We start from the raw sequence: 15514 nt of genomic DNA, 5'->3' as shown, positions 1-15514 counted from the left end.
CAAAAAAAAGACCCAATTTGCCTGACTAACTGCTATTCAGGACAAAGCAATACAAAACCAGGTTTTGTCACTAACAGAAAAAATATTGTCTATGCCTTCAAACCCAAAGAAGCACACATACAATCATAAACAAAACAGACAAAAGACAAATGATTTAACACATATGTTATGGTGGAAAAAAGTGTATATGTAGGGTGATCAAAAGAGGGATATGGACCAAATGCTGGCATGTGGGCCAAGATTAATTTAGGACCTCTGGTTATCATAAACGAGTTGGACTGAAGGATTGGTACCCATGCTGTACATCCTTCAGTCTAGTGATGATGATACACTGCTATGTATAGGGGTGATAGTTGATTTGATAGCGGATGCGGTGAACTTACGCTTATCTCATATGAATTCTTGTTTTTGAGCTTTCTTGGGTTTTCTGTCTTTTTCCCCACATGGAGGGCAAGTAGAAAAAGATTGGTGCTTTCTGTTTGCAGACTCTAGATGTTTTCCAGTCTGTCACTCTTAGCACTTAAAACTTCTTAAGAGCCTGCGGCTCTACCAATCAGAGGGCTGTTGTCAGGCAGAGGAGTGCTTTTTGAACTGGAGGCCTGTGACAAGTGGTGTTCCGCAGGATTGGAGCTGGGTCTACTGTTCTTTATCATTTATGGAAATGATTTGGATGAGAATAAAGGAAGCATGGTTATTGTGTTTATGGATGACACCAAAATTGGTGATATAGGTGACAATGAAAAAGGTTATCTAAGAGTACAGCGAGATCTTGATCAATTGAGCTAACGGGCCAAGGAGTGGCAGATGGAGTTTAATTTGGATAAGTACGAGGTATTGTATTTTGGTAAAATAAACAAGGGAAGACTCACACAATAAATGGTAGGGCCCTGGGAATGTCATTGAACAGAGAGACCTAAGGGCGCAGGTAAATGGTTACTTGTAAGTGGCGTCACAGTTAGAAAGGGGTGGTGAAGAAGGTGTTTGGCACACTTGCCTTCGTTGGTCAGTGCATTGTATACAGGGGTTGGGACGTCATGTTGCGGCTATATAGGACATTGGCGAGACCACTTCTGGTTCGATCAGTTCTGGTCACCTAGGAAGTCTGTGTTGGGGTATTTGATTCGGTTAAGATGAGTGGCAGAGGCATAAGACTTTAGTTTAACCCTTAATGAGATGCTGAGGGACCATTTGTTATGTGAAATTAATGATATAACCATGCAAAAACACCTACTAGCTGAAGCTCAATTGTACTTCAAACAGGCAATGTAACTAGTGTTATTGGAATATGTGCAAGTGGAACATAAAAGTTGCAGGGTATTCCAATGAAAGTGGAGACCCTCATCAGTCAAGTTGAGCTAGGGGAACACCACTGAAGTGAAGGCAATTGCATTGTCTCACTCAAGACCTATTCTGAAGATGGACTCTGGATCAGCCAAAAACAAAGCCAAGCCTCAGCCAAATGATTAAAATTTTCTTCAGGATCCAGGCCAGCACACCATTGTTGTTACTGCTGGCCTACGGACCCAAAACCGCAAAAGAGTCCCACTAGACCTAAATTGAGTTGGTAGGCTGGTATCCAGGAGAGTGCACACCCTGGAATGTCCACCTACATTTGGTTTGGGACAGTTAAATTGCTTAGCAACATCCAAATCAGAACCGGTAAAAATAAACATCTGTTAATAGTCGGCCGAGTTCCAATGGAGCTCAATACTGGCATGACCGTTTCAGTATTAATTATTAATAGTTAAAAGATTAATTTGCATTTTCCTCTTTGCCTGATGTGAATGCATCAATTACCAAAATGTTCGGCTCAAATAAAGTTGGTGCAAATGGGAAGCAATATAATTTGTGAATATTTAGTTAAGATTTAGAAAAACAGACCTTGCAAAAACAATTATGTATGGAGATCAGAATGTATTTAATAATTGTCCATGATGGTGATATGAGCCAGGAATTCTCAGTCTCACTCTCCTTGCACTCATAAAAACCTACTTTGAAGTCCTACTCTGTTTCATCTTGCTGTCTCGATTGTTTTTTGAGTTCTGAAATAGGTGTTATTTAACTAGAATGCATTTTGTACAGTCACTTAGAATATATTATAAAATGGAAATATTGAATTTTCACTATTGGTACCATTAACTGCAAATTACTGCCTATTTGAGTAATTTTTTTTGAAGTTGCAGATCTTTCCTGTATTGCTTGTGCTGCAAGTCGCCAGCAGATCAGGTAGCAGTTAATGTCTGTGATTTTACACCCACTTAAGGACCTCCTTGCTGCCATTGTGAGTTTACCTATGGTGGTGGAGGCTGATGCCAAATTATAGCACAGCAGCGATCATTGCGCAGGCTGATGGTTAGCCAGGTGTGGTCATTATCTTTATGGAGCTCCCATATCTATCCCAATGACATCTTGGAGGACCACATCATCCCATTTTGCGTCCATCGCCATCACCGATTGCATCCCCATCCACGAAGGCAGTCCTAGCACCAGTCAATGCACCTACTAGTGTTGTTGGGACCAGAGAGCTGCCAACATTCCTCAGAAGCAGCATTTCCTCCAAATTACTTTTCTGTTGCTCAGCTTCCAGGCAGCTTGGTCACATAATCAGTTCCTGTAACAAGTTCCTTTTTTGCAAAATAATTCTCCAGAGGAGCTGAGTTCTTAAAGGGGCTATATCCCTACATTTTCTTTCCCCCACAAAGCCACAAGGGCCATCACACATTCATTTTTGCTTCCTATTATTTCCATGTAGATTTCCAGTTGCTTTGCTTTGCTTTGCTTTTTATTCATTCCATTAACTTGATTATTAAGTTTTAATTGTTCCTTTTTTACAGCTGAGGTATGATACGTAGAATCATAGAATCCCTAAAGTGCTGAAGTGGACCCTTTGACCCATCAAATCCACACTGACCCACAGAGTATCCCACCTGGAGACCCCTGTCCCCCAATGTCTTTGACATTTCATTACACTGCTTTGTTCAGTTCCAAATCAATATGAGGAATAACATTAAATCCACCTGTGTAAAGGATTTTACAGGATACATTGTTCCTCTTTTAAAATCCAATTTTGTATTACTCAGTGTTGGTATAGTTATTCTAAGTTACTTTACAATTAGTGATCCCTTTAGAATGATAGTGTGGGTGTGCTGTTTAAGTTTCTTTTCTTTAATTAGAGCACAGTTTGTTGAGTGAGCCACTGTGTAACAGGGTTTTCCACCTACTCCCCCTGTGGCGACCCTACGCCTCTCCTCTTCCTCTTCCCCCTCCACCCACCTTTTTTTTCCATTCATTCTCCAGGTTGTCTTCCTACAGGATCAACATTCACTGTTAACTCTACTTTTTCAAATGTCTCTTGAAATTTTTACTATATGATTGTACATTTCTAGCTACCTTTTTGTCATGCTCTAATGTTCCCCCTTATTAATCTTTTTGTCATTCTTTTAATTATCAGCCCAATCCTTTGACCTGCCATCCATCTTTGTGGAATTATATGCTTTTGCTTTAAATTTGATGGTATCATTAACCTATCCAGTTAATCCCAGATAGTTAGTCTGTCCCTTGAAAATTTTCTTTCTTGCTTGAATATATCCATTCTGTGTATTTTGAAATATCCCCTTGAATGTTCACCACTTCATTTGTACTGATCTATTTCTTTATCTAATTTGCCGGTTGGCTTTTAGCTAATTCTGCTTTCATACCTTCCAATCTGCTCTTAGTTAAGTTTCAATTAAGTAAAATTCAATTATACTTTGATTGCTTAAATCTTGGGGCACCTTCACTATGATGTATTTCATTAATCGTATCCTGTTACAAATTTAGGTTTAATATAGGTTGCACTCTGGTTGGCTGCACTATTCTAGCAAACCGTTCTGAAAATATTTCTGAACTCATAATCTAGGTTACCATTATCTTTTTGATTTTTCAATTCTATAAATGCGTTACATCCCCCATGGTTCATCCATGCCTTTTTGATCAGCTCTCATTACTACTTCCTTTATACTACATCCTATGTATAGTTACTGTTTGGGGCCTGTGCATCACTCCCACTATTGACTACTTGCCTTTCCAGTTTTTCACTTCCAGCAAAACGATTACTACATCTTGGTTTTCTGAATTTAGATAGTCCCTCTCTATTGTGTTATAATACCACCCTTAATTAATCGAGCATCAAACCCCCCACCCCCTGCCTCCAGCCATCTCTTCCCAGCTTCTATCTTCCTAAATGTCCTAAACAAAAGAAAAAAAATTCAAGAGGACAAACTTGTATATGTTGAAAGGTTATTGAAGGAAGTGAGTGAATTGTGAAATGGAATAAAACAGTAAGTGCTAGAAATCTTCAGCAGTCATACACCCTGCTGTGTCATCAACACATGCAATCTGGTCTCTTGTACAAGCCTCGTGCTTTCAATCCACTATAATGGCAAAGTTTTGAATGGTTAAAACTTCACTTTGTTGAATTATCTTTGAACTCTTCTTTATTAATTTTCTTCCTCCTCATCAATACTTCTGGCCATATCTGTGAATTCTCTTTGATCTCTTGACAAGGCAGAGCATTTCCCAATTCTGTTCCTCCTGCGGAAAGAAAGTTGCATTAGAATGGTCACTTTTGTCTGATTAACTTTTTATTTTACAGACTGAGGTAGTGATTTGTTGAAATGTTCATGAAGCAGACACAGTTTTACCTAAAATTAGAACAAAATTAGCAGTTTGTTGGCCTGTTTTGATAATTGGAATTGCCTTGCATTTCACTGTAGGAATTGCCTAGCATTCGTCTTTCCAACTCATCATGACTACAAATAAAATAGGAACAGTGAAAAAGAAATCTTTTAGAACATAAGGCTGCTGGGTGGGATTTCATCCAACATTAAGGTATTGGGATTAGATGCAACTAATTTTATTTAAGTTAGGTATGACAAACTATTAATGTGGGAAAGCACACTTGAGCATTAGCACTCTGTCAACTTCTGCAATGTTCTAAACTCCACTGGGAGGAACTGGTGGTCAGTGGTTGTGCTTCTCCCATTGTTGTCCTAGTTGTAACTATAATTCGAATCATTTATCTGCGCTGGTACACTGGACTTACCTCTGTTTTGAAAATCAGTCAATTCTAATAACTGGTGGGACACTGTGCACTATTTTACTTGTATTTGGCTGATCAACCTTTTGGCTTACACTCAAATGAAACTTTTAATTCTTAATATATTTCAAGAGCTTTAATTACTTTTTTGGCCATCCCTCTAACCCTTCTCAGCTTTACACAATTTTTTCACTTTCCGAAGCATCTTTATGTGGGTATGATCATAAGTACTGTATAATATAACAAAGAGCTTATTTCTCGAGGGACAAGACTATTGTTGATGTAACTAAATTGCTCACCTTAACATATTTGCTTGTGAAGATACATGTTCAAAACCACAATTGTTGTATTTTAAGAATGATGATCCATCATGCAAAATGGTCCTGTGAATATGCAGACATTGGCTGTGACATCAGCTGACTACTGCAATCTGCAGAAGTGTTTGCATACATGCAGCTGATGACAACATTTCAGGATGTGTTTCTGCATGCTACTTGATGCAACCATACGAAATGACGTCAGTGGTGAATAACATGCAAATGTGCTGCACGAATGCCATTGCAACTGTGCATCCAACTCCTTGCAATCAGGAACTGCATCATACCTGGAACTGGGGCGTGGAGATGGGTAAAGGGAGTAGCAGATTGGGGGGAGCAGGTGCAGTGGTAGTAGTGGCCCCAACCCTTGGTCCGGGAAGGACACTTCACTGGAGGTATAGAGGCTCTGTATGGTTGCAGGGAAGGATCTTTCCCCGTGCAGGAGGACTGTGGCCAGGGGCTGGATGAAGAATGGCAAAGGAACAATGGTTGAGGTTGAGCAAGGGGAAGCTTCACTTTGTCAGCCCCAGCCTCCCCTCGTACTGGATCACACATGACTATGAAAATTCCAGCAGCATCATCTTAGAGACTGGCTGTGCTGAGTTCTGTTGCTTTATAATTATGTAGAGCACCTTTCGTATGTTTAGTCTTTGCACCGCCTAGTGATGGTGTTTACAGCATTCGCGGCCATATTTAATTTTTTTTATTGTTTTCTGATTCATTCTCTCTCTCTCTATTTAAATTGTGACAGAGATGTGAGAATTTTCTGATATCTGCTCTGTAGTTTATTACCTCATTACTCAAGAGCCATGGCAAAATCAATAGAATCACAGAATATATGTCAGTTCAGAATTAGGCCATTTGGCCCATCTTGCCTGATCGATGAATACAATCTCACACTAAATGGACTTTGTAAACAGAGCACTTTCAAATAAATCATTGTTACCCCTTAGGAAGTCTATTTGAGATGATGGTAGGTTGTTTAGGAGTGATCTTTGGTAGATGACACCTTGCTTTGTTCAATGATGCTCTAACTCAATAAGTATTTTCTGCACAAGTTGAAATTAAGTTGTACTTTTAGCCCTGAAGTGGTTAATCTGGGTTGACTAAATTGCTTGGGAATGATCTTAAATTGAGATCTGCCTGTTTGACTCATTGGAACTCTGCTTTTTTTAAACAAAAATATACTTTGTTCAAAAAAAAATATTAAAGTTCATACTGCATTTTGAATTGGAAATTACAGTGCAGTAAAATTCTACATTGCCCCTGCCAAGCATGTTTCTCTGTAAGATGCTTCAATATTACTTCAATACTGTTGATAATCATAATGTGCATTTCACATCCAGCATGAAGTATTTCCAGCCTCTTATTGTACTGTGGCTGAAAGGCCTTAGACAGCAACTGTTTCCCATTTCATCTCTTACAGCGACTGACCATTGAAATGCTGTCTTGGTTGAGACCATCTCTTTGCACTGGAAAATTAACAAATTTCCGATAGACCAAAGAGCGACTTTCACGAAGCTAATGGTTCCCGAGCTACAAGTGATTTATAAGTTTATCTTGGCATGTGCCTCATGAACAATCCTTAGAATACCGAATCCGTGTCATAGAGCTTGTAAGATGAACGTTAACGAAATCGTCTGCATTTCTCTCTAGACTTTCTTTGTAATGACATATATTGCCATTCCTTCACTGTTGCTGGTCAAAATCCTAGAATTCCTGCCCCAGCAGTATTGTGTGTCAATCTGCAGGATGCCAACTGCCGCAGCTCAAGAAAGAAACTCCCCACCGCCCTCTGAATGGCAACTGGGATGGGCAATAAATATGCTGGCCAGTTAGTGACTCCTATTTCCCATGAATTAATTAAAAAAAAGGTTGTGTGTACTAATTATGTGCATATAATGATTAAAAGAGGTTAAATTTATATGATTACGTGTGAAAACTACTGAACTCATTGTTACTGAATAAATCTCTTTTCTAGATAAAGCAAGAGCGACCTGAACGAATGCCTGATTTGAAAGCTTTAGTAGATAAAAGATTTAATGAGCTGAAAAATCTGAACAAAGATGAGGATCTAATCAAAAGTGATAAATATATACACTTTAAAGGTCAGCTGAAGGAGATGAGAAAGCAAGGTAAGTGCTTTTATATTTAAAACATCCATGTTATTGTTTGCAGTTTATAGCCTTGGAAACCTAGCAATCCATTATATTTAGTTTTGAAGGAGTTACATACCATTAATGAAAATGTAAAACCATAGTACGCTGCAATACAGTAAATATTAGAAAGTGAATTCATAAATGAGAAGACTGTGGTGTGTCTTAGTTGATTTCCAATGTCCTGACATTGTTTCTGTCTATTCTGTTGTTTGTAAATTGCATATAATTAACATCGATCTATGCTAACTTACTTTTTCCCCTCAAAAACAAAGTGTAATTCTTTTGACGAATGATGATAACTTCAAATTCTTCTTTTATGCCTCTATAACTCTCCAACCTGGATTTTGTGCGTACCCTATTGTTACTTTCAGTGCAGTCTCCTCTCCAAGTAGTGTAGATGTGTTTCACACATTCAAGTAGACACCAAATGTTTCAACACCATTCCTTCCATTAGTTTGGTCCTACAATTCAGTATTTCAACCCATTCTTTCCAATTCCCTACACTTGCTTACAAGCATACAGCCTGTGGCTCAGAAACATTGCTCTTCGTCTTGCTGCCAAAGGAACTTCTTGAGTTTTTTTGTTATAATTCATAATTAGAATCTCATTTTATTCTTTGGTTGAACTGCTGATGACCCATAATAAGTTGAGCTGAATGGAAAATTGGGTGAGAGGGTAAAGAAAAGAGAGGCACTTAGACCAGGCGGCAGAGAATGTTATGCTTTCTCTTCATTGGATGGAGCTTCAAGTTCATTAGACATTCTAGATAAAGTTACAAGCATTGCTGCTTTTTATATTTTGGAAACTGTATCTGTAGGACAGGACCCAAAAGTTAATTTAATAATAATTGTCTGATAGGACTGAAGCTAAGTATCCTTTAAAAAGTTATATGCTATTCAATCTTTTAGCTTACACTCCTCTGGACAGACAAAAGCATACCATTTCATTTGCAAATACTGCTTGAGGAAGAGGTTGCTAATATGTTGGCAAGTACACACTGTAGCTTGTGGCGTTGCCATGGAGATGCATAAGAAAATGTTTGCTTGAAAGCTTTCGTTCAATTGAAAAGGCAAAATTCCTGGACACATATCTTTCCCGTCTGTGGACTGGAATCAGACAGCTGTGTTTAACCTGTAAAAATCATCAGCAAAAATGGCTGAGACTTTATTTCGTGATAATGTATGATGAAATGCTCACTGCCTGTATTGAAAATAGTCTGCTTTTGTGAGCACTTCAAAAAAAGGTTTGTAGAACAATAAGGCTTTGAAAGCTTCTTAATTTGGTTCTATTCATATGCCTGTACCATAGACTTTTTACTATGATTGACCTTATACTGTGTCACTGAGGAATATTTGTAATCGATTGGAAGAGCAATTCAACCAATAATTAACTGGATGACATTGCTTACAATATCTTCCTTCTCTGAATAGTTTCTTTAGATGTTCTTTGCTACAAGCTGCAGTATATGAATCCTGTTTGAACCATCAGCATAGTTTATTTCAGAGCATTATGTCTGCACAGTGTCTTCCTTGCTACTGTGACAATACTTTGCTGAACATTGCAGCAGTATTTTTAAAATTATTTGCTCAAGAGATGCAGGTGTTACTGCCTTGACCAGCATTTATTGTCCATCACCTATTAAATCTAAGTGGTAGTGAGCTACCTTCTTGAACCACTGCAGTTGTTAAAGTGTAGGATGTCATAATGGCCTGCTACCATTATAGTTCAACAATTGTTATTGTTACCTATTTTTAACCCAGATCTCAAATGTGGTTCTTCAATCTTTTGATAATTGAAGACAAAATAACCCATTACGTTAAGCTGTTAGGTGAGGATGGGTGCACTGACTACATTCTTTGTACATGAGTCAAATAGACAGGAAATCAAGCAAGAAGAATTAAACCATGCTCCAAGACCATGTACTGTTAATATTGTGCATCACATCACCCATAATATATCGGTAATAAAATGACTGGACCACCATTCAACAGTAATTTGTTCTACAATGTGTCTTCTTAAAAACCCAATGTTGATAGGTATGTTGCATTTTCATTTCAATGCTATTTATATTTCCCTACCTTTTTGGATCGTTTCCAGGCCAAAAGAATAAGTAGATAGCTTGCTGCTTAACCACTGTTAATTCTGCTCTGCAGCTCATTGCTCTGACATATCCAGGACTGTTGACATCCCACACTTTTGTCTAGGAGGAAAAGAAAAGCTAATCTTTCAGAGAATTTGCCCCCATTTGATTTGAAAAGACACTTACAGAGGAAACCATCATCTGCATTACTGTGTCACATTTGAAACTCTGAAATTTAACAATTCAGCAACAAACGCCTGGACATTGGGAAATATCTCACCTAAAGCCATTTTTTTAAATGGATCATAGTGAAAATCCACCAAAATACAACCAAGGAAAATGCAGGTGATGAAAATCTGAAATAAAAACAAAACGTCCTGGAAGTCTTCAGCTCCAGGGTCCAGTAAAGATTGATGCACGTGGTGCTAACTACCGGATCCTATGACTTTAGTGAAGCCCAGGCTTATTGGCCAAGCACTCTGTCAATCTGAAAAATGAGGAAATCTGGCACAAAGGCCTCCCAGTTTAGGAGCCACTTGGCTGATGGTTGCAGTTCTGGATAGCAACAACCATTGGCCAAGTGATAGGACACACCAGATTCCTCTTCTTTCTTGCCTACCTTGGGAACGAGAGTCATAGAGATGTACAGCATGGAAACAAACCCTTCGGTCCAACTCGTCCATACCGACCAGATATTCCATCCTAATCTAGTCCCATTTGCCAGGACTTGATCCATATCCCTCATATACCCATCCAGATGCCTTTTAAATGTTGCAAATGTTCCAGCCTCCACCACTTCCTCTGGCAGACCATTCCATACATGCACCACGCTCTACATGGGAGACCTGGAAAAGATGTGCATAGACTTAGTGATGCTTTTGTCAAATAGGATGAGCTGATGCATATTTACAAGATGTCCTTTATAAACTTTAGTAGGTAAAGAAAATTAGTTGCTGTTGATAGCGAGAGGGGTGGGTAAATTGAAAACAGTTATTGCTCCACGTCATGCATACTTGTTATGCATCATTCTCTGGTTGGAGTGATGTATTGTTGCATTTTATGAACAGCTGTGTAAGTATTCTATTGTCGAAGGAGCATCAAAAAGTTTAAAATGTTTCTGGTCTGTGCTTGTCAGGGTACATTGGAGATTCCGTTTGGAGAGATTTCCAGTTGCTGTAGTGTCAGTCTTATATTAAATTGGTCTAAGCTGTGAAATGCAACATAGGAAAATTTGGAGTATTGATGGATTTAATCATGAAATCAATAGGACAATGCATTTCAGATATGCTAATTGGGATGTAGAGCCAAAGGAATAAAGTATACATTCCGCATTTATAAAAGGAAGTGGTGTAACTACACATGGAGTGTCTGGGCTGTTGCTAGGCGTTTTGAGCTATCCCAGTTTATTTTGAAATCTTCACTGCCAGAGGTCAGAACTTCAAATGACTGAGCTGTGCTCCATTTAGTGGATCCTGAGAAAGTGACTGTGTAAGTTCCAAAATATTCAGATTCTTCCCCCAACCTCCACCCATACCACACTCCAGCTGTCTCCCAGAAGAAGTCTTGATCATAGAATCTCTACAGTGTGGAAACAGGCTCTTCAGCCCAACAAGTCCACACTGACCCTCTGAAGGGTAACCCACCCAGGGCCATTCCCCTGCCCTACTACTCCACATTTAGCCTGACTAATGCAACAAACCTGTACGTTCCTGAACACTATGGGCAATTTAGCTTGGCCAGTTCACCTAACCTGCACATCTTTGGACTGTGGGTGGAAACCGGAGCATCCAGATGAAACCTACGCAGACACTGGGAGAATGTGCAAACGCCACACAGGCAGTCGCCTGTGGATGGATATTGCAGATAAAAGAGAATAATTTAGGTGCAAGCTTTATTAAAATATTTGTTTGGTGGATGGAATTTCTTTTGTCCATGGTTTTTGTTTAAAAAATAAATGAACTGTCAAGATTCCAGTATTTTGGTGATCTTTTTTAGTGATTGGAGAGAATAAATGTAAACATAACTGAAAATAAATTGTTGGGAATGAAAGGACAGCTACTTAAATGATTTGGAAGTAGGCATTTATGGCAGTGATGGTGTGAACACACTCAACATTATGATAGGTTAAAAAGTTTTATTATAAGAATCGGTTATTAACGACTCTGACATTACAATGATGCAACCAATGTCTTCAAGTTTCAATGAACTTGATCGTAGAATTCCTACAGTGTGAAAGTGGGCCATTCAGCCTATCGAATCCACACACCCTCCAAAGAACATCCTACCCAGACCCACCCCCTACCCTACCACTCTAAGGCTGCATTTCCCATGGCTAATTCACCTAACCTGCACATCCCAGGACATTATGGACAATTTAGCACATCCAGTCCATCCAACCTACACATTTTTGGACTGTGGGAGGAAACTGGAGCACCCAGAGGAAAGCCACGTAGATATGGGGGAAATGCGCAAACTCCATTAAGACAGTCACCCAAGGCTGGAATTGAACCCAGGTTCCTGATGCTGTGAGACAACAGTGCTTATTTTAAGATTGCTTATTTGGTTCATGTGGGCCATCAATTTGTAGTAGTAGATTTTCATTTTAAATAACTTCTGAAAATCTTTGTTTTCCTTGAGTTAATATAATTCATGAAATTTACTTGAAAGGAACAAATTGTGAAATTATTTTTAATCCGTGGTTTCAGTGGGCAGATGATCAAAGCATCTCAGAAATAGCAGATTTACTTTGCAGTTTCATTCTCATAGTGTGTTCTACTTTTAGATTTATAATTTCAAAGTGGAGCAGACCAAAAGGACATTATTTCCTTTTAATAGTACTTGTATTTTGGTTCGTCTTGTGAAGTTATCAAGGGCATGGAACTTCTGAGTGCCACTTTGAAGTAATTAACTTCTGTATTTCTTTGATTGTGAATATTGCTGAGCGGATTTACATTTTAGGAATCTTCAGAGGAATAAGCAGAATGTGTATTTTGACATGAAATAGACATCTTGTTGCAGTGCTGCATGTAACCTATTATGTAAGCACTTTACTTTTAGTGTGAAACCTATCCAAAAAAGTACTGGAAATGATTACCCTCCAATACACTGACTTTGAAACACTAGCACAGCATATGTTGGTAGATCTAGGTGCTTGAAAATGGTTTGTTGTTATCTTAGTGGATAAGCCTAGCTGGAATGCTCCTATGCAGCTATGAAAGTAGCTTTTGCTCCATAGTGAAAAGCCCCTGTTCTTCAGATCTCATTGCAGTTTTGGTCTAAATATACAAGAGAACTGAGTTCCAGGTTGAGGTGAAAGCAGCTGCTCTCATTTTCAAGGCAGCACTTGATAGGAAAAAGCATCATGAAGATGAAATAAATTTCAAATCAATGGGAAATAAGGCTTGGGAAAGATGTGCTCTAGTACCTGGAGGTATACCTAGCACATTGGCCTGAAAAGCTGCAACATTGTCTTAATGTCCTGCCCCTGGGGATCACTCCAGAAATTCTTCAAGCCAATATCTGAAGCCCAACGAAACATATACAAGTTAGGAACAGGACGTAGTTTATTTGACCCTTGGAACCTGCTCCACCATTCAAAAAGCTCATAGCTGATCTGATTGCTACCTGCCCTAATAACCTTGCACTCACTTGGTAATCAATAATCTTCCCACCTCCACTTTAGAAATGTATAGAGACTCTGCTTCCACTGCCTTTTGAGTTCCAAAGACAGTCAACCTCCTGAGACGAAAGAAAATCTGTTTGTCACTGCCTTAAGTGAAGAACTCCTTACTTCTCAATGAACTTTAATTCTAGATCTAACAATAAAGGAAGTATCCTGTGCATATGCAACCTATCAGGACCCCTTTTATATTTCAATCTAACCACCTCTTACTTTTCTAAACTTCAGCCTGTCCAATGTTTTCTCCTAAGATAACTCATCCATTCCATTCCTAATGAAGAGTTTATGCAAATACGTTGATTCTCCTACTCCTTGAATGCTGCCTGACCGGCCATGCTTTTCCAGCACCACACTCTTAGAATCTGATCTCCAGCATCTGCAGTCCTCACTTTCTCCCATTCCGTTTATTAATCTGGTGAACCTCCCCTGTACCTCTACACATTTACAATCTTCCTTAAATAAGGAGACCAGTACTGTACATTGTACTTCAGATGTGTTCACATGGATGCTAGGAATAATCTTAAGCATACTGCCACAACTTTTGAATTAAATTCCTCTTGCAATAAATTATAACATTGTTAGCTTTCTTTGTCAAGCAATGGAGTCCAAGTACCACACACTCTTATACTATTGAGATAAAATAAAGCTTTTTCCACAACCACTTTCTGGAATCAAAAGGTCTTCCAACAGTTTTGTGAAACCAGTTTCTCTATTTGGAGAAGAGCAGTCATTAATCACAGGGAAGAGTCTTCTGCTTTTTCATGACTTTGACATGACTTGCACAGATATGAAGGTTAGCTCAGGGGGTCTTGCAGTTCTATATTTAATGGCAGAAATGAAAACGTAACTTGACTGTTTAACAACATCTTATTTTCAAAGTTATGTCTATTTTGAGTTTAAGTCCATATTGTGTGACCATGACAATACTGTTTATCCTGCTAGCTTGTGGGTCAAAACTTGGCCTAACCCATACATATCTGAAGGGTATTACAGGGTATTACACATAGTTGAAGTTGAATTGCTGAAAATCATTCCCTTAAGTGCTATTTGGATACAGAACTGGCTCAAAGGTAGAAGACAGAGGGTGGTGGTGGAGGGTTGTTTTTCAGACTGGAGGCCTGTGACCAGTGGAGTGCCACAAGGATCGGTGCTGGATCCTCTGCTTTTTGTCATTTACATAAATAATTTGGATGCGAACATAAGAGGTACAGTTAGTAAGTTTGCAGATGATCCCAAAATTGGAGGTGTAGTGGACAGCGAAGAGGGTTACCTGAGATTACAACAGGATCTGGACCAGATGGGCCAATGGGCTGAGAAGTGGCAGATGGAGTTTAATTCAGATAAATGCGAGGTGCTGCATTTTGGGAAAGCAAATCTTAGTAGAACTTATACACTTTAATGGTAAGGTCCTAGGGAGTGTTGCTAAACAAAGAGAGCTTGAAGTGCAGGTTCATAGCTCCTTGAAAGTGGAGTCGCAGGTAGATAGGATAGTGAAGACGATGTATGGTATGCTTTCCTTTATTGGTCAGAGTATTGAGTACAGGAGTTGAGAGGTCATGTTACGGCTATACAGGACATTCGTAAGGCCACTGTTGGAATACTATGTGCAATTCTGGTCTCCTTCCTATCGGAAAGATGTTGTGAAACTTGAAAGGGTTCAGAAAAGATTTACAAGGATGTTGCCAGGGTTGGAGGATTTGAGCTATAGGGAGAAGCTGAACAGGCTGGGGCTGTTTTCCCTGGAGTGTTGGAGGCTGAGGGTGACCTTGTTGAGGTTTACAAAATTATGAGGGGCATGTTTAATGTAAATGGGCAAAGTCATTTCCCTGGGGTCGGGGAGTCCAGAACTAGAGGGCGTAGGTTGAGATTGAGAGGGGAAAGATATAAAAGAGGCCTAAGGCGCAACTTTTTTGCGCAGGTATGGAATGAGGTGGCAGAGAAAGTGGTGGAGGCTGGTACAATTGCAATATTTAAGAGACATTTGGATGGGTATATGAATAGGAAGGGTTTGGAGGGATATGGGCCAGGTGCTGGCAGGTGGAACTAGATTGGTTTGGGATATCTGGTCGGCATGGACAGGTTGGACAGAAGGGTCTGTTTCCATACATCTCTATGACTCTATGTGAATCATTTATTTCCAGAAGAATCAGCATTAAAACCAGAATTGGATTCCTTTGGATTTACCCATCCAGAAAAAAGTGT

The 15514-nt window shown here is 39.2% G+C and overlaps 1 protein-coding gene across 4 annotated transcripts in view; it reads left to right on the top strand.

Moving 5' to 3' along the window:
• Positions 1 to 15514, top strand: part of nsmce2 (NSE2 (MMS21) homolog, SMC5-SMC6 complex SUMO ligase) — a 179656-nt gene that overhangs the window by 74145 nt on the left and 89997 nt on the right. For all 4 annotated transcript variants that reach the window (XM_072570779.1, XM_072570782.1, XM_072570783.1 and 1 more), the window contains exon 4: positions 7376 to 7529. In XM_072570779.1, the coding sequence (XP_072426880.1) occupies positions 7376 to 7529 (154 nt within the window). The remainder of the gene's footprint in view (positions 1 to 7375; positions 7530 to 15514) is intronic.

This window comes from Chiloscyllium punctatum, chromosome 5 (genome assembly GCF_047496795.1).
Source record: "Chiloscyllium punctatum isolate Juve2018m chromosome 5, sChiPun1.3, whole genome shotgun sequence".
NCBI lineage: Eukaryota > Metazoa > Chordata > Chondrichthyes > Orectolobiformes > Hemiscylliidae > Chiloscyllium > Chiloscyllium punctatum.
Note: the sequence above shows the minus strand (reverse complement) of the source record. Positions and strands in the feature narration are given on the sequence as shown.